At 43.2% G+C, this 17,900-nt stretch overlaps 4 protein-coding genes across 7 annotated transcripts in view; 1 reads left to right on the top strand and 3 right to left on the bottom strand.

Moving 5' to 3' along the window:
• Positions 1 to 57: 57 nt before the first annotated feature.
• On the bottom strand, positions 58 to 1,570 carry inip (ints3 and nabp interacting protein). Its single transcript, XM_061292583.1, has 4 exons — positions 1,080 to 1,570; positions 716 to 809; positions 474 to 561; positions 58 to 402 (listed from the first exon to the last, which is right to left on the bottom strand). Exons 1-4 carry the CDS (start codon positions 1,222 to 1,224, stop codon positions 304 to 306), a joined length of 426 nt encoding a protein of 141 aa, XP_061148567.1. The 5' UTR covers positions 1,225 to 1,570; the 3' UTR covers positions 58 to 303.
• Positions 1,571 to 1,591: 21 nt separating this feature from the next.
• Positions 1,592 to 7,209, top strand: snx30 (sorting nexin family member 30). The gene is made up of 9 exons (XM_061292580.1): positions 1,592 to 1,879; positions 2,746 to 2,961; positions 3,509 to 3,619; positions 3,687 to 3,845; positions 4,215 to 4,404; positions 4,704 to 4,903; positions 4,962 to 5,051; positions 5,176 to 5,328; positions 5,712 to 7,209. The coding sequence occupies exons 1-9, from the start codon at positions 1,745 to 1,747 to the stop codon at positions 5,787 to 5,789; spliced, it is 1,332 nt and encodes a 443-aa protein (XP_061148564.1). The 5' UTR covers positions 1,592 to 1,744; the 3' UTR covers positions 5,790 to 7,209.
• Positions 6,775 to 10,173, bottom strand: LOC133163047 (solute carrier family 46 member 2). 2 transcript variants are annotated; one of them, XM_061292581.1, is made up of 7 exons: positions 9,578 to 10,173; positions 8,560 to 8,730; positions 8,264 to 8,473; positions 7,957 to 8,128; positions 7,799 to 7,882; positions 7,560 to 7,716; positions 6,775 to 7,420 (listed from the first exon to the last, which is right to left on the bottom strand). In XM_061292581.1, exons 1-7 carry the CDS (start codon positions 10,031 to 10,033, stop codon positions 7,342 to 7,344), a joined length of 1,329 nt encoding a protein of 442 aa, XP_061148565.1. In that variant the 5' UTR covers positions 10,034 to 10,173; the 3' UTR covers positions 6,775 to 7,341. The 2 variants fall into 2 exon arrangements, with proteins under 2 accessions (XP_061148565.1, XP_061148566.1); XM_061292582.1 differs by lacking the exon at positions 8,560 to 8,730.
• A 137-nt stretch (positions 10,174 to 10,310) lies between these two features.
• LOC133163045 (PALM2-AKAP2 fusion protein) overlaps positions 10,311 to 17,900 on the bottom strand; it is a 30,360-nt gene continuing 22,770 nt past the window's right edge. Inside the window, exons 9-16 of one of the 3 annotated variants that reach the window (XM_061292576.1) lie at positions 16,576 to 16,797; positions 14,577 to 14,939; positions 14,415 to 14,513; positions 14,240 to 14,341; positions 12,694 to 14,137; positions 12,419 to 12,597; positions 12,188 to 12,226; positions 10,311 to 11,600 (exon numbers count right to left, since the gene is read on the bottom strand). In XM_061292576.1, coding sequence (XP_061148560.1) covers positions 11,487 to 11,600; positions 12,188 to 12,226; positions 12,419 to 12,597; positions 12,694 to 14,137; positions 14,240 to 14,341; positions 14,415 to 14,513; positions 14,577 to 14,939; positions 16,576 to 16,797 — 2,562 coding nt within the window. In that variant the 3' untranslated portion in view covers positions 10,311 to 11,486. The remainder of the gene's footprint in view (positions 11,601 to 12,187; positions 12,227 to 12,418; positions 12,598 to 12,693; positions 14,138 to 14,239; positions 14,342 to 14,414; positions 14,514 to 14,576; positions 14,940 to 16,575; positions 16,798 to 17,900) is intronic. The other 2 variants (XM_061292577.1, XM_061292579.1) reach the window with 2 other exon arrangements.

The raw sequence follows: 17,900 nt of genomic DNA, 5'->3' as shown, positions 1-17,900 counted from the left end.
CCTAAAAAATAATTTACCTCTGAGTACCCTGCACAAAAAATAATCAAACTCAGTCAATTCCGTTTTAATATTTTATTTTATAAACAGCATCAAAAATAATGCAATTAAGAAAGACAAAATCATGCACCAATATATGCATACACAGTATACATCATAAAATCCCAGTGTTAAAAATTATTGGGATGTTTTTTTTTTCTTTGCCAAATAACTGCAATGTATTCCAACTCCAGATTGTTGCCAGGATACATGTGCCCGCATTTGTAAGATCTTGAAAAGGAATCTTGGAACAGGGTGACTCAGGGGTCATGACTCTGGCTCCAGGCGTGGAAGCACAGGGAGGATCAGGTTACCAAATGACGAGTCCTGAGTGATGAAGAAGCCTGACGAGTGTGCGTGTGCGTGCTGCGGGAAAAGACGAAGTTCAGCAAACCACTTCCGATAATTTTAACTTTTTATGAAGCGGTGAGCTGTACCTGCAAGGCCGCTTTCTGCTGGGCAACAATATGCTGCTGCTCTGCACTATCCCGGAAGTCCTTCATGTTGTGACGGGCTATTGAAATGCTGTGGAGGGAATGGAAGAGAGCCTCTTAGAAATCTTTAAATCATCTGACAGTGTCAATAAAAAAACAATCACGAGTGAGAGTAAACTGGATGCATTTGTGTAGATGTGTAGACATCTCCATGGTTGTGACTTTGGTGGCCACTGTCCCTCTACCTGGCTCCAGGAGTGCTGGACTGATTCTGCATCAGCCGCTCCCTCTCTTTCTCCAACTCGGCCAGGATCTGTACTCGGGCCTTGTTTTGGAACACTGCGTTGGGGTAGGAGAACAAGCAATGCAAATCAGCACCACTGAGCACTACTAATACACATCGAGCACTGAAAGGCAAATTTTAAAATGAATTAATTGGGATGAGAAACAAATCTATTGATTGTCTGTAGCGTAAGAGGTGACTTGGTCGCTAAAATGGGGTTAAGATCTGCCACTTTCAAGCAACTGCTATCCAGATAATGACAGTACGCCTCGTAGAGACGCAACGTAACGACACGGAGCTAAAACATTTTAAAAAAAACCACTTACCTGGTCCTGAAGGAGTGGTAGTCATGTCCCCGACGACAAAACAGAGACAAATAGTGGATTTATGTGGTACTTTTGTTTTTCTTGTCCAGCCGATGCTGCGGGTTGGTGAACGCTGTAGTTGTAGGGTGATTTTGGGAAGCCCCATGAGGTGTCTTTGCTAATGCCTGATGTAAAATACTTAGAAAGGTATATCTACTTATATTTGAAAAACAAAAATATATTTACATTATTTGTACATACATAGAGATCCGATATATATTCTAAAACAATATTATAAACATTGTGTGCATTAAAATGTTACATTAATGAGTTTGTAAAAATCTTACATTTTCAATTCGGTCTTTGCCTTAATTCTTGCGTTTTAATGTGCATAACTACCCTAAGCAAAATTGTTTTTATTGCACATTTTATAAATGCTTAAGCGCATGTTAGATGCCCTGTTGTCACGCACAATGTTTACTTCCGGGTTTCCGCAGCTTTAACCTCCGCATCTGCGCCGTAGCTGTCAGCTGACTATTATGACCAAAGAGCGGCTCGGAAAATCCGTCCCTTACTAGAAGACGAACAGAAAATATTTACGCCTGTCCGTGCAAACGTCAGTTGCAGCCGGAGACTGGACAGCCGCTAACCTCGACTTGCAGGCGAGCCCCCGCGCCTGCCGCACGATGAGCGTCAGCGCACAGCGCGGCCTGGCCAGCTCGGGGCAGAAGCACATCGCAGAGATTCTACACCCGTTGTCCGCCTCTGACGAGCCGCTGTTCCCGGGGCCAGATGTCAGCGTCACCGCTGGGGGCGAGAAGGTCGGTTGGACCCAAGGCGTGCTTGGTGATTAAAGCAAAACAACAGAAAAAAAAGCAGTCAGAATATATATTTTTTATCCTCGTAACCTGTTGTTTGCACTGGCTGCTGGAAGATTTCAAAACTTACCACTTTGAAATAGCAAATCACGGAGTAAAACAAACAAGCCGTTAGAGTTGTTGTATATTCTGCTAATAAGGTTCTAGTGAGAACACAAGCGGTTCTTAATATTCGGCAAATTTTATTATCTGCTATCATGATAACAGCGAGCGCACCAACGGCACTTTATGATGATGATTAAAAAAGTGTGATCATTATATGTCGGGCTATAGTGTAAAGATACACTTGCACATCAAGTTAATATGCAGTTTAAAATCATGGAGGGATGGAGTCTATTCTATATTCTAATCTATAACCCCAGTCAGGATTATTTTGGTGTCTGAGCGTGACTCCCTTTTGCAGTGGCCTGCTTGTTCATTCAACGCAATGATGCAACCCAATGCAATTACGAGAACCATGATTACAAGTTAGGCTTTGCACCACGGTGTAGAAAAAGCTCTCAGACTGTCACAACTGAGATCCAGCTCACTCTTGTGCTTGAGAGTGAATGCATGTGACGGCGAGGAAGTGCCTTGCACTAGAGATTCTCCACACTTCAAATGTGAGACTAATATAGTGCAACCTCTGAGGTCAACCTCATGATTGAAAAATATTTTACCCTAGTAGGAAGTAGTGAGAGGATTCAAACTAGTAGTCTTTGGTAACAATGTAGCATTGTCACGGTGAGCTCAACGAGAGCATTATTCACAGAGAAACACAACTGATCACTTCTTTGTTTGCACTTTTTTTTTTTTTGGGGTTCCCTCAGGAGCCAGGGCTGTCCAATGGGACGCCAGCCGACACGCCGAGTCCCGCCTCAGCATCTTCGCTATTCAACAGGCTGCAACTGGACGACGATACCGAGTCGGACCCCCGGGATTACTACGGCTCCGCCGAAACGCGTGATCTGTTTGTCACGGTGGACGACCCGAAGAAGCACGTCTCGACAATGGAGACGTATATCACCTACAGAGTGTCCACCAAGGTCTGCTTATGACTAAATTCATTTTGTATAGTGAGATCTCATTCGGGTCAATCAATGCAGGCTTGTTTTCATTAGCCGCATTTATTTGAAAATAATACTTAAACATCAAGACGTATAATCTATAAACGGGAAAGACGTGACATCACCTAAACAGGTCACGTAGCATCAGAATGCGATAAACTAATGCCGTTTTCTCGCTTGACGGAACACGTTAAATCCATTTTGGTTAAGCGCCTTTCACTTCACTCCTAATGAAAAACGATCCAGGGATAAATTCAATCACTTTGATTTACCGGACTGGCGTTCTGCTTGTATGAGCTTCCTCTTGTGGCGAGTTGAGAGCGCTCCCCTTCCATCCTGCGTTGCAACAGACAATGCCTGGTGGCGCCATGGCAACCGTTGTTATGGACATATCGGTGCTAGGCTTGAATGGCCTTATACAAATATCACAGTTCCGTATTAAGGCATAATGTTAATTAAGTTCATGCTAGGTTGTGGATTCTAGCCCGGTTTATCATGCGATGGTTGAAATCTGTCTATTCTCAAGACTACACGGATTGAGTTCGACCTTCCGGAATACTGCGTGCGACGCCGTTATCAAGACTTTGATTGGTTGAGGATCAAGCTGGAGGACAGCCAGCCTACCCACCTGATTCCTGTAAGTTGATCACAACTAATGAGATGAGAAGAACGCTTCAGTCATATTTTTTGCGTTCTTCTTTCAGCCTTTGCCGGAGAAGTTTGTAATGAAGGGCGTGGTGGATCGTTTTTCTGAAGAGTTTGTCGGAACGCGCATGAAAGCTCTGGATAAGTTCCTCAAGAGGGTTGCCGACCATCCGGTCCTGTCCTTCAACCCACATCTCAACGCTTTTCTGTCTGCTAAGGTGAGACTCCTCGGGGGCGGGGAACATTTTAATTTAACAACAAAAAAACGTTTTGCCGACACCAGCCGTTTTTTAGTGACTCCAATAAATCAGTTACAGTAGAATAGTAGACCTGCTGATGCGAGAAAAAAAAAAAGTACATACAGATGCAAGTTACAAATTGTATTTACTTTCTCACCAGGAGCAGACAAGTAGTTTCTCTCTCAATGCGATAAAGTGATCATCCATCAAATCTGTCCAGACAATCTTCCGTTCTCTTATCACATGCAATTTAGGTCATGTGACTCACGGTCAGGGACTACAATGCATAATCAACAACGAAAAGGCAATTCAAATGAATAGAAGCATTGAGTTCTTGTCCGTCCGCAGGACCTGAACAAGCGTCAGGGTCTGGCACTGCTCACCAAGGTGGGCGAATCGGTGAAGCACGTCGCCGGAGGCTACAAGCTACGAGCGCGGCCGGCCGAATTCTGTGCCATGGGAGAGTATCTGGACACCTTCAGCCAAAAACTGGGCACCATCGACCGTATTGCTCAGAGGATCCTCAAAGAGCAGTCAGGTAATATCTAATCACAAACTGGATGTGGAATCAAGACCGGACTATGAGCGGCAGTATAAAGTTTTGAGTGTCACCAGTTGTTGACTAGCTTAAAATAACAATTTCGCGTTCAGCAAGATTCGCTGCGCTGGCAGTGAGGAAGTCAGCTCATCGCCACATCTTGACCCACTTTAGATGTTGTGAAACAGGAAGCCACACAAAGATAACACAACCTCATATCTGTGTATTTTTTTTAAACAGTCATCCTCCGCATCCAATGCTCACCAATCAATGATCTTTGATTCATCTGACACCAATAGAGTACTTGGCTGAGCTGCGCGAGTACGGCTCCGTTTACTCGAGCTGGATGGGAGCCGAAGAGGAACTACAGCCCCCCCTGGAGGGAGTGGCGAGCTCCGTATCCACGTGTTGCGGAGCCATGGATGACCTGTGCGAAAACATCGGGCAGGATTTCCTACCCGTACTCCGAGAGTATATGCTCTACATCGAGTCCATGAAGGTGAGAGCGATGTCATTCTTCTCCCGACTACCATCAATATCTTTGACTGTATTTACAGAATGTGTTGAAAAAGCGCGACCAGTGTCAGGCGGAGTACGAGGGACGCCTAGAAGCCGCCATATTGCGTAGACAGGAGGACAGAACGCCCGTAAGTATCACCACCTTCCACGGCCGTGTCGTTTTGCAGTAACGTCAAAGACCCGCTGTTCTCCTTCACGCCGTAGCGTTTAGAGCTCCCTTGTAGCAGTAGTCCTCTTTGTGTCTCCTGCTAGATGCCACCTGAGGTGGAACGCTGCCAAGACAAGGTGGAGTGTTTCAACGCCGACTTGAAAGCCGACTGGGAGCGTTGGCAGAACAACAAGCGGCAGGACTTCAAGCAGCTTCTCGGCGGCACGGCCGACAAAAATATCAATTACTACGAGAAGGTACATGGGACTCTTATATCCGCACATATGCAATTTGATTTAGTTTTGGATGTTTTGATCATCTAGGGGTGTCAAACTTTTTTTTCCCAGGCCGCATTGTCGTCATAGCTTCTTTCAGAGTGCCATTATGAAAGCTACCAAAGCTACAAAACAAATAACTCCTTTTCAAATCAGACCAGTAAAAAGTGGTCAAATATAAAAAAAATAAAAAGATATTAAAAGTGAATTTGCAATTCTAGTAATGACACATGGATTTGATGGACAATTTGTCTTCGCGGGTCACATAAAATGATGTGGCGGGCCGTATCTGGCCCCCGGGCCTCGAGTTTGACACCTGTGATCTAGCTAGTTCAAATTCACCATTGTTGTCCGCTCCTCTGCAGTGCCAAACAGCGTGGGAGTCGCTCATAAGCGTCCTGCAGGACAAACAAACTGAAGAGCAAATGAGCGAGACGGACTGAAGCCCCTCATCACGTACTTTTTTTCACACCAAGGACCGAGCAGACCAAATGAAGGACCGCGTTTTCCCGAGTCGACTGTCAAGATCGGACTTTTCTACAAGCCAGTGCACAAACTGGTCAAAGAGCGACAATTTTCTCAATCCAGACTTTAATTTTCTTGGTGTTGCTTTTTTTTCTACTTCATAGTATTTTGTTGCCAATGCTGCTTATTTAATCACACGCTAAGAAGGCGTGCTCTCTCTCATTCTTTTTACAATGTGAGGCAAGGGTACTATTTTATTTTATTTTTTTCTTCAGCAAACTGATTCCCGCCTGAGATTGTTTTCCAAGGGTTCTCAAATGTGATTGTCTTTACGCTTATGTCAGCTTACTTTGAAAAATCTATACTTGCCACGGCGTCTGCGTTTCACAACATGGCCTTTGAAATGCTGCGGTAATAAGCTCAAAACCGAGCGGGTTAGTTAACTGATCGCTATCTGGTTAGCAGCCAAGGCTGAGCCCCGTCAGATCGACCTCACTTTTGATTATTTTGGGACTAAATCACTGTCACTAATCTGAACAGATTTTCTAGTTTGTCACCTCATGGTACTGCAACAATTTTTTTTCAGTATTGTAATCAAAATCGATGTTACCTACAGCTTAGAAATGTGCCTGTTCTTGAGTTTGCTTGTAATTTCAAGCAAATGTTTTGCTGTCTATTTCAGCAGAGGTACAGACTGAAATTAGCTTTCAAACTGCCTTCACTAAATGCGGCAGTTGTTTCATTAAAATATTTTTTGAAGTAACATTTTGTTTTTGTGTAATTTATCCCAAATGTACAGGCGAGGAGTTGTGGATGGATCCATTTAATGTGAAAATGTAAGAAGGGAAGTTCTCAATGAAAATATTAAGCTAGTATACGGAATGAATGGACATAGCTTTTATTTTTGATAGAGCTTTATGTTGAGTTCTTTTGCCTTCTGATTGCTGCACTATACACAAATCCTCCCGTCTAAAATGAGTTTGAAGTGAAATGTTGATTTGACAAAAGTAATAATTCTTGTAATTTTTTTTTTTGGTAACATTTATTTCAGGTTGAAAGCCCAAATGGGGACAAGATGACAGCTGCCAACATATATTCTGTAATACTTTTTTGAATGTCCTGTAATAATATATATATTTTTGCATTATTTCCATCACAGCAAAAATATATTCAACTTTCTGTTAATTTCTTTTAAAAAGTTAAACACTTATGTCTGTTGTGTTTATTGCTCCCTGATGTTTACATTTTACGTTCAGTCAATTCTGGAAACTTGAACATCTTGTAATTAGCTATAAATATAAAGTCTGTATATTGATGTTGTTTGATGCAATAATATTTACCTCAAATTATTTTGAGATATATTGGACCAAAATTAAAAATAAATTGATTTGATAATTATTTGTTAAGCTTTTCTTTTTTTTTAATTGTATTAACAGTTAGTGTTTTTAAAATGTCCGCCATGACTGCTTACCACCAGATCAACCGCCTTCTGAAGTGTTCATTACTTTTTATCTTCTGTGGAAGCATGCTTTAGTCCTCCACGTCCTCATGGCGCGTCTCGGTCGTTTCTTCGGAGCTTATTGGCTGAGACCACCTCCATGCTATGACGCTTCAAGAAGGAAGAAAATCATTTTAACCATCACTTCATTGAAACCAACAGTGCCATCTAGAGGAGTCAAAAAATACAAGTGGTTCATGAAGCAAATTCGAAGCTTCATTTTCCCAACATAGCAGAATGTGAAAAGGACCTGATAGGAAACATTCCCAGAACTGCCAGTATGCTGGAGACGGTGAAGACGAAACCTGGGAACCATCCCAGTGTTCTCTGGTAGAGTTTTGTAAAGGCGGGGATGTACGCCAGAGCGGCAAACCTCAACACCAGCTGCAGGACTGTCAAAGTGATGCCTGATGGCAAAGAGAGAGAACACAAGGGGGCGCTAAAGTACACTATTGTGGGTTTTTAAATAGCAAGATATTTGTTCCTCACCACACAATGGTGTTGAAACCTGCTGTGAGAGGAGTGACCTAATTGTGGGCAGCGGGATAAGAGCAAAGAGGGTGAGCGAACGAGCTGTGGAGAAAGTCAATCTTAGCTTTGGGCTTGGTCTATGGCTCTCAGTACAAAAACAGAAGATGATGGCTTACAGAGGTAGAACATGTAGGAAGTGGTCACCAAGGACATGAAGTAAATTCCAGTGGCGAAGGAGATCATGCCGATCAGGATGAGCGTTACGTCGCTCACGTAGCGGCGAAAAGCAAGTGCACCCAGGAAACTAGTGAGGAATATCACAAAGCCTGCTGCGTTCCCATAACCCACCTGGAAGAGCAAACAGGGTTAGGTTAACCTGGTTAAAAAAAAAAAAAACTGTTGTGCTTGAAACAAAAATAAAGAATTTTTTTTGAATCAGTGTAAAAAATATGTCATTGCTGTATACACTTTTCCAGCACATACTTGGTTAACATTCCAATGGAGCGGTTCTTTTATCACAAAGATGCCCAGGATCTCAATGGCTCCGCCCACTGAGGAGCCGTACAAGATAGCAGCAGAGAAGAGCAGAATCACGTTCACCGTATTCTTCCTTGTCAACATCTCTGGAGGACCATTGTCGGAGTGAGGGAGGAGTGGGCTGCTCTCCTCTTGCTCACTTGATACTTGCCTTACCTAAGTCAGAAGAAGCGATAAATACAGCCAAGCTGTTACAAGTCAGTTTGGAGCAACTTCATGGTGTCTAATAAGTCCAAAAGGACCTGCAGCAGCACTATGGCCTGAACGAGGCTCAGCAGGTGGAGAAGCGTGCAGACGCAAAGGAGGACGGTGCCATGCCCAATGCTAGAACTGTGCAGAAGGAAAACATGACCTGACAGCAGACTACCCAGCAGGCCTGCTACTCCATACATTAGCTCCACTCTCATCATCACCTGTAGTAGACACAAATGACTTCTTTAAGTCAGTCAAGCTCCAAATAATTCACTTCTTATTTGACTCCAAATGTATTTGACTGTTTTATTTTATATTTTGTATTTGATTTTTGCACAGGTTATAGGTCACGTAAATCGTAGCAAACATTTTGTAATTAAATTTGGTCTAATTTTTGTGAATCATTGAAATCTGGCATTTGATCAGTGGGTTTGTGAGGCAGCTTTAATTATATAGTACGTTTCACACATACAATAGCTCAATTTGCTTCACAAAATAATTTAAGACATTCAAAAGAAAATGAAGGCAGAGGATGCGGAATCAAAAAACACAAAATGAGCACAAGTCAAAGCAAACTATTGGACAGAACTAACTTGGACATGGAGGTGTGACAACCTCCACAACCGAGAAAATTCTGACCTGCGCGGCCATGTAGCAGGGAGCTAAATACAAGCGAACTGACAGACAACAAGGAGCACCTGGCAAGATGCAAAGTGTTGGAAGAACCTGATAGGTTAACACAAAGGACCAGGAAAGTGAGATCAGGTGGAACCAAACGCCCCCCAAAAAATGCATAACTGAATAACATGAAAGAAAAAAAAAAGCACAACTGCATAACATGAAAGAAAATCAAAAACAGAATCATGGCAATTTGTTCCTGCTTTTTTTATTCTCTTCCTATTGTGCTTTTTGAGTAGAAACAAAATAGAGTAAGACTAATCCTTGGGTTTGAATTAGATCAAACTTTATCAGTGATTGAAATTTTAAATATTTAATATTTGCTGTACATTAATAGTGCATAATAATAATAATCACATAATAATAAAATTACAAAAAAGGGTGTCTAACCTTGGAGCGACTCTCCGCCTTGGAGCCCAGCGACACCAACGTCATGACACCGGGCCAGTAAGCGCAGAACCCGCCGGACGTCCCAAGAAGAACAGCTGCCGCAAACATCACCTGGATGGGCAGCCGTAACAGAACCACATGCAGAAGCGCAACTGTCGACACCAGATACCCGCACAGGGGGACCACGATGGGGACTCTCCTCCAACCACGGTCCCCCACTTTGGCGAGGAGGAGAGCCGGCACAATGGGCATCAGTTGAACAATGAGGTTGTAGACCATGTAGAAATCCGACATGGTTCTTTGCTGGTCATCCTCAGTGGCGTTGGCACACCGGTCCTTGACCACCATGAGCAGGGCCGTATCGAACAAAGAGGTGCCCAGCTGCTCGAGCACGACCAGGGGCTCAACTCGGTGGACCACCCCGAAAGCGCTTTGACACCAGCTCCAAGTCGTCATGTTCCACTCAATAAGCGTGCATGGTTACAAAATGAAAGTTCAGAGGAATGCATTGGTTATACTCGAGGAAGGGAAGTAGAAAAGAAAACAGTTTGCTCGAGAAAGTCCCACTTCCTCATCCTGGTACACGCACTATAGATCACAATTTTAATCAGTCATAAATCTCTTGTAAGATGGGAACAAAATTTAATTGATCTGCATAATTTTTTAAATGTATTTAATGAAGTGACTCATATGTATCCCATTCATACCTGTAAAAACATGAAAGAACACAAAAAATTGTCAAGTTTTGTATTTAATGCGAAAATATTTATAATATATATAACAGGCGATTAAGTGTGAGCCGTACACGTGCTATATAAAGTGGAGCACAATATGAACATACGAGTGGTTAACATGAGGACAAAGGTTATGAATCTCAATCATAAAATTGCATTATCAACCAAGCTAGCGGCTTTTCAAAAGATAAATAAATCATCTCTGCATCAAGAATTCAATCAACAGAAATGCTGTGCTGTCATTCCGTTTGTATAGTTTCAGCTAAAATAAACAAAACTTTTGTTGCCAAAAGTTACAAAAGTCAAGCGTAAGAAGCCATTTGAATAAGTCATTAAAACCTTAGAAACCACCAAATAAAATCGCCAAAACTTCTCAGGCTTATTTTTTTGCCCTTTGTCCTGCACCTTGGTCATATTTAGCATTACTGCACTTTAAAACAAACATCATTTAAATACGTCATTTAATATATTATTATGCGTGTAAAAGCAGTTTTAATTGAGTGAGTCGAGGGGCAGACAGGTCAGTGTCCAGCCAAAGGACACTTGGACAAGACACTCCGGCAAATCAAAAATGGTGACCTTTGGTTCAAAAATATTCTCACCGTTCTCTTGACATTAACAAAAAAAATGACCGTTGTCGAGTGGGTTTCATTATTTGTCGTCGAGCTGATAGAAGAAAATCTCTTAAATAGGCAAACTGGTTGTCTCCACACTTTTTATAAAAAAAGTTTTCTTTTTTTTTTTTTAAACATTTGCCATAGCTAGCAAGTATAATAAGTACACTGGAATAAATGTGCTCCTGTCAAATACACAATCCTACCTTAGTATAAGACAACAACTGCCTACAAAAGACACCGTCAACAAACCAAGAAGTGGTTTTTAGACCAACGGCAAATTTCCAGCCTGCTCAAAAACAATCACAAACATGACCTTTTATTCCTTCCTTGTTTAAACCTCACGCAGATGAAGTCAATACTGACTTTTTGCATCACCTTCCTTTTATCGTCACATACTCACATCCCCGTTTTTCCTTACACTTGCAGAATCCAGTCCAAAAAATGGACACTTCCTCGTTGAGCTCCACTGGTCAGACCAGAGGGTCATGTGATCATCAGAACACTAAGAACAAAATAAATACTGTTTCCCCTGACTGTCCTTCCCCCACCATCCTATTTTCACTCCTCCTCTTCCTCTTCCTCCTCTTCTCCATCCTCATTGGCATAAATTCCGGCTTCCCACTTGAGCGCCATGTCACTTTTCCTTCGGGTAATGCGAGTGGCCTCCAAGACCTGTTAAAAAAAATAAATTGAGAAAAATAAATTTCTTTTTCCTATTCCATGTCACCATGCACGGTCAACCACGGAGGAAGCTCAAAGGAGAAACTTTCACTATCAACAACAAGGTACAAAGGGGTGGACATATTTTTCCAAGCTAATTTTCACTTTCTGAAGTAAACAAATTTTTCCTATATCATTCAAATTTAGAGAAATTAACCAACAACCCCCCACACATACAAAAAAGCCCCCCTTTGTACTTGACAATAAAAACATTTGATCACTCAGGTGTGTCATGCTTGATCAGGTGCCCACGCCCAATCTATACACACACACACGTGCCAGGGCAAACACACACAAAGTGCTTCAAAAACAAATCAGGGGTGGATTCAATCGATGAATTAATCGTGAACAATCGAGACCGCACGCAGACTTGGGACACATTTTTTTGTCGATATACTTAATATTAACCAAATAATATTCTCCAACGTTATCTCCATTTAAATTATCCAAATACACAGATGCAATGTATAAATACAGCTTAGTGTGTCCCAGATCTGCGAGTAGTGGTCGAAATCAGGTATTGGATGTGCGTCAGGTACCTCAGTGGTTACCTCATTAGCCAGCAACAAATGGGCAAACTGAGCGACCAGCAGGAGAGAAGCAACAGTACACAGTCAACACAATGGACAGAAAATGGTGGACAATCATCTTATATAGTAGATAAAGAAAATGGGACATCATTATTATGAGAAGACTCGAAACAAAAATCCCCGTCTGCTTTCATTTCCTGCTTCAAGTCTGGAAAATGAATACATACTACAAATACTCACACTGTTATCTTCCATTTTCTCCCTCCTCTTCACTTTGTGTGTTTCATAGTCTTCCATAAGTGTCTGCATGAAGTTTTTGGGCCGAGATCCTCCAGAGTCCTCGCTGCCGGCGTCAGACAGAGCTCCTTCCGACGGCGAAGGTGAGACAGGCTGAGCGGGTCGAATTTTTTCGATCTTTCCTATGGCGTAAAAAAGTAAATGAAGTACGCTTCATTTTAAGTCCCCTTGGGCAACCCTCTTGGAACAGGTGTCATACAGGAAGTACGTTCACTAACCTGGTGCTGTCCTTGACGTCAGCGTGAGTCTCGTCGGCAGGCTGTTGCTCTTCAATTTGTCTGCCGGGGATATGGTGGTTTTCCGTACCCCTGTTCTGCCAGGAACTTGACCGGTGCCGGAAGGGTTCTCGACACGAGGAATAGCAGCAGGTTGTGCTTCTCTCTGTTTCTTCAGGTCTTCCTCTCTCTGCTGAGCTGCTCGGATCTCCTCCTCGATCATGGACAATGTACGTTGTTTCTTGGAGCGAAGGCGGAATGGTCCGCTTGCTACTTCCACCTCGGGGGCTTTCGTTGCCGCCGCAGTGCTACGCAGTTCAGCCGCTTCGGAATACTTACTGAAGTAGCTGAACTCTGATTTTTCGGGGCTCGGTGGGGAAGGGGGACGGCAGACTGGGGCCGGCCTGGGTACATTGGTTGTAGGGCAAGGAGCCGGTGCCGAAACTGCGGCTGAGGAAGCAAGTGCTCTGGTGTAAGAAGACTGGATCTTGATCCTTGGTCCTCCTACTTTGGGTCTCTGTGGGGGGGAGACAGGCTGAGAATGAGTTGGAGATGATTGTGATGACAGGGTTGGACTGGATGAGGATGACTCTTGCCGCTGAGGAACATCTTGTGTGGTAAGCTTCTCTTGGAAAGCAACCTGAACCTCGGGAAGTAGATCCAGTCGCGGGGAAGGGTTAGATGTAGCAGCGATGGAGGAGACAGGTGATTGCAAATGGCCAGCTTCTCCAAAAGACAGAGGGGAGGACGATACTGGCACTGGACTACTTGTTGAAGCAGAGGATGGGGACACTGGGCTGCTCATTTGTGAAGAATCCAAGTTCGGGGAAGAAGACTGCCAGTCGCCTCCGTTTGTCGAGAGCGCGTTTTGAATAACGTTTTGGACAAGAACTTCTGCTTGGTATTCCAGCTCATCCTCTACTGCACTGCCAGTGGTTCGCCCGTTGACTGGTGTAGTGGGCTGAGGGGTAGATGGTGACACCGGTGTAAGTGGGAGTGGTGTGGGTGGAAATGAGGCCCCACTGTCTGAAATGCTATCCAAGCTAAACACCGTCGTGTCCTGAGAGCGGACTGATAACTCTTCCAATCCGGAGTCGGATTCCTCTGGGAGATAGCCTAGGGGAAACTGGCTTTTCCCTTCCTCTTCATCACTTACATTTGTCATGACAGCACGAACACTGGCAAATTCTCCTGCAATTCCATCATCAGACCAGGTCACGTGACACTCTCCAACTTCAGGAACAATGTTGCCATGGTTGCCCCTCGGTATGGACTTGGAGAAGGGTCTGGCAGAGTATATCTGAGGAGTGATGGAATTCTTGGTCATATCAGTTTGCAGGAATTGCTTCCTGGCAGATGAGAAGTCAATCTTTTTTTCCACAACGTCTTCCTTCCTGATTAACTCTGGGTCAAAGGTGACCAGCGTGGGTGGTCCAGTAACTTGGGGCTGCGAAGACGGAAAGTCAGAAATCAATTATCATCGAGCCTACTCACATTCGTTACCGTCCATTATTTTCCAGAAGAAAATCAGATACGGTATGGTGCTAACCTGTGTGTACGAGTATGTTGGAATCTTCCTCTCTGTTTTTCTCTCTTGGTATTTTCGGAGAGACTCGAGCTGTTCCGGGTCAAGCTGCTCCTCCAAGGGAACCTTGAATAAATGTGGGAATATCCTTTCAATGAGTGTTCCGGTATTACAAAGTAAAAATAAAATCATCAACTACCTCTTGTGGAGGGTTCCACCAACGTTGAGCAATACCAGGGTTTTTCTTCACTGCCTGGTCTCGGATCAGCTCCTGACGCTCACGTTCCAACTCCTGGACCTGTTGGACGGGCAACGATCAGTGATACAAAGTAATGCAGTGTGTCCGACACCAAACACCAACCTCTTCCGGATTTCGTCTCCTTGTCACTCGGACGTGCTGCTCTTCTCCCGGGGTGAAGAGTTTTGCCGGCCTTTTTTCTTCCTGAAACGCTCTCAGCTCGAACTTTGCATTGCTGTGGCTCGATTCATCCGTCGGTATATGCCCGTTGGTTTTCACAAAGGATTCATCCTGATGAAGGACGGTGGTTTGTCTTTGCCCCTCTACAACGATTGGTCGGTGATAACCAGGAGAGGACTCAGACACACACACAGACGAATACGTTCCGTCGATGCTGATGGGTTTGGTGTATGCAGACGGGGAGGAGTTTCCATTTGTGGGCGTTTCGGAGGCTGCATCTAACACTTGATCCAGGTAACGGATCTCCTAAGAACACAGGGGGTGGAAAAAGCAAAGGGAATAGATTCCTGGTTTGTGTTTTGACACATTTGATTCATAAAAAATGCTCAGCTTTATTTTTCCTGAATCGGCTGCCCGACTATGTGGTTCAAGTCTAGTTTTGAAGATCAACCAAATTGTGGGTATAATGTTCTGACCATGTGTGAATAGTGGGAATGTATTTTATATTGTATTACAGTGTTTGGTGAATAGATTTGAAAGTGAACAATGGATTCCATTCGACTCAGTGCGATTACGGTTTGAAATCGACTCAATATGTACATATAAACATACAAAGAGTGATCAAAGTCTAAGCATTTGGCACCACAGATGTCATGGTGATGTCGATGAAAGAATGGAATTGAGAAAGTATGACTTCGCAAAGGTTTGGGATGTCTGTGTGATGACATCACAACTCTGCAGGCATTTGTGTTTGTAAAACGTTGCAATTGTAGCGATGGCTGACGGATCGAAGTTTCGTTAATTTCACTTCGCAACATTTCAACGAAACGTCTTAATGTGAGCGCAGGTGAAAATGTTGTCACGAGTGAGGGAATTGGCCTGCGGCAGGTATAACTCGGCCAAGCAGAAGCTCACCAGTGCTTTTAACGAGGAAGGAAAGAAGTCGCTGGAGAATCAAGTGAAAGACCTCAAGGCTCAGCTCAAAATAGCAAATGATCAGATCAGCTGTCAAGGAGACAAATTAGCAGACTTGTCTGCCAAGCTCAAGTCAGAAGGGAATGAGAACAAGATTCTCTGGGACCAGGTGGAATATTTGACCAATGAGGTCCAAACGGAGATCAAAAAGAAAGACGTTGAAACCATCACGCCGAAAAAAACACAAGACACAGGATACAGCAGTTTTTGGGAAAAACGGATGAGGACCAAGATCGTTAGGGAAAACGACGACGGGATTTCCTTCAATGGGGACATGGTGCAGCGACAGTTTCAAGAGGATTGTCGGATTACGGCGAAGAGCGGGAAAACGATTTCCATGGAGAGGAGTGATTTGTTTTCTTCAGGTGACATGTTATCGGACAATTCGAGCGAGGCATTGTCCAAGGACGGTGAGCAAACGAATGACAGTGACACGGTATCAGAAGACACGTATGATGTGGTCTGCAACGAGACAATGTGGGGGACTCTCAACAGGGAAACCATAGAAATACGACAGGATAATAATCAAATGGTTCCGGTTGAGTGATCCGTCAAAACATGCAACCATCTTGGATGTAGCTAAATTTTGAAAATTTGTCCAAAAATTGTGAAGTTAAGCTTCATGTGATCTTTCTTTTCTAAAGAGTTTTAGGAAAATGTGATTAAAAACATTACTGTGACATAATACACAAAAACGTACGTATGCAAATATTACATTTTTTAAAAATTTAACGTACATACTGCCGTGTTTGTTTCTTAAAGAAGTTAAAGTTGTACATTGCATTCGCACCATTCACATGGATAATGGTAATATAACATTTTGAATTCAGAATTTGCGTAACATGTATATATTCAGCGAATATAAAAAGTCTACACACCCTGGTTGAAATGTCAAGTTTTTTTGTTGATATGAAAATGAGACGAATAAAACTTTCCATAAATAACCATCTGGTGAGAATTTACATACCTGCTCGACATCACTGTCCGATGTCTCGGCCTTGAGCTCGACTCCACTTTGACCTTGGATACTGGATCTGCTGAGGCAGCCATGTTGAATTTGCTGGCTCTCCACTTCCATGATTAGCGGTCCGTCAGTGATGATGCTGACTGATTCTTGGAAAGTGACACACTTCAAGGCTCGTTCCTTAGGTGTGGTGCCACTGACATCCTCGGGTGCCTGCCACGATTTCTACAAAAAAATATATTATTAGTATTAATATATTATTAGTAATATTGGGGAGCAAGCAAACTATTTTAAAGCAATAAAAGCAGACTGACAGTAAATCTAATAAAAAAAAAATCCCTTTAAGGGAGGTATTGCCTCAAAGGAACTGGCTTCTACCCTTTCTTTTCCTTTCTGTTATTTGCCTTGTGTCCGCTCTCCCACTGAGCTCATTCTTTTGCTTCCTTCCTACTTTCTGGGATTATTACGGAAATGGTGCAGTCACATGTTGGATTATAAACGCCGCCTTTCCACAAAATGATTTTCTGATTAGACAAGACTCTTCATGTTTGTTTCTTCTTGTTCTTTTTGAGGACAAATCGATCCCTGAGGTGCTCTTGGTGACCCATTTTACGATGTCATGTGAATTTTTTTTCCCGTCTAATCCAGTGCAATGGAATTCCAAAATAATACGGGAATATTCTACAAGTATTTGGATTACTGAGGTCATTCCTGCTAATAGAGTTTTATTGACTACATCTTTACGCCGTGTAATGGGGACACATGTTCCTGTGTTGCTTTGGTCTGTTTTTCCCGTAGCTTCACAGCACATAATGGAACGGAGGTGTGACCACACCCAAGTGTTACACCGACACTCTGCAGGGTGCACAACACCAGCATGATGGAAACATCAACTGAGTGCTTGAAGAAGTAGAAATCCAAACGGTGCCACAACAATTTCATTATATGCTGGAGTGTGTGTCATGGCACAGCAGGTGTGTGTCCGTGTGTGTCTGTGAGGTGAGCTGACATTCCAGACATACTGTAGCAAGTTCAAAGCTCCAACACTAATGAATGTGATGAAGGACACACTGGAGGCTGCCTGCAAGCTTAAAAAGTCCAAACAGTCCTTTTTGCACAAGCGGAGGAATGCAGATTTTAATTACATTTTTTAAAACGATTTGAATGTACTAGGGAAAAAAAAAATCTCTAAATGTGCTGAACTTCTGTTTTGAAGTTGGAATTTTTATTTAGTTGCTGTCGTGCTGACCTGTGCACAGCAAAGGTGAAAGTGAACAACAGCGCCCCTGCTGTTTGTCACCAAGTATTGCACTCGACTTAAGTTGCTC

This window comes from Syngnathus typhle, linkage group LG12 (genome assembly GCF_033458585.1).
Source record: "Syngnathus typhle isolate RoL2023-S1 ecotype Sweden linkage group LG12, RoL_Styp_1.0, whole genome shotgun sequence".
Lineage (NCBI taxonomy): Eukaryota > Metazoa > Chordata > Actinopteri > Syngnathiformes > Syngnathidae > Syngnathus > Syngnathus typhle.
Note: the sequence above shows the minus strand (reverse complement) of the source record. Positions and strands in the feature narration are given on the sequence as shown.

What these genes read in the sequence shown, in the direction of transcription:
- snx30 (XM_061292580.1), top strand. Translation starts at nt 1,745, where the DNA reads ATGAGCGTCAGCGCACAGCGCGGCCTGGCCAGCTCGGGGCAGAAGCAC. An exon ending in CCTACAGAGTGTCCACCAAG is followed by an intron (nt 2,962 to 3,508) that starts GTCTGCTTATGA and finishes TCTATTCTCAAG; the next exon opens with ACTACACGGATTGAGTTCGA. An exon ending in GATCCTCAAAGAGCAGTCAG is followed by an intron (nt 4,405 to 4,703) that starts GTAATATCTAAT and finishes TGACACCAATAG; the next exon opens with AGTACTTGGCTGAGCTGCGC.
- LOC133163047 (XM_061292581.1), bottom strand. Translation starts at nt 10,033, where the DNA reads ATGACGACTTGGAGCTGGTGTCAAAGCGCTTTCGGGGTGGTCCACCGA. An exon ending in AGGCGGAGAGTCGCTCCAAG is followed by an intron (nt 8,731 to 9,577) that starts GTTAGACACCCT and finishes TGTCTACTACAG; the next exon opens with GTGATGATGAGAGTGGAGCT. An exon ending in TTCCTACATGTTCTACCTCT is followed by an intron (nt 7,883 to 7,956) that starts GTAAGCCATCAT and finishes CTTTCTCCACAG; the next exon opens with CTCGTTCGCTCACCCTCTTT.
- inip (XM_061292583.1), bottom strand. Translation starts at nt 1,224, where the DNA reads ATGGGGCTTCCCAAAATCACCCTACAACTACAGCGTTCACCAACCCGC. An exon ending in TACCACTCCTTCAGGACCAG is followed by an intron (nt 810 to 1,079) that starts GTAAGTGGTTTT and finishes ACCCCAACGCAG; the next exon opens with TGTTCCAAAACAAGGCCCGA. An exon ending in TCCAGCACTCCTGGAGCCAG is followed by an intron (nt 562 to 715) that starts GTAGAGGGACAG and finishes TTCCCTCCACAG; the next exon opens with CATTTCAATAGCCCGTCACA.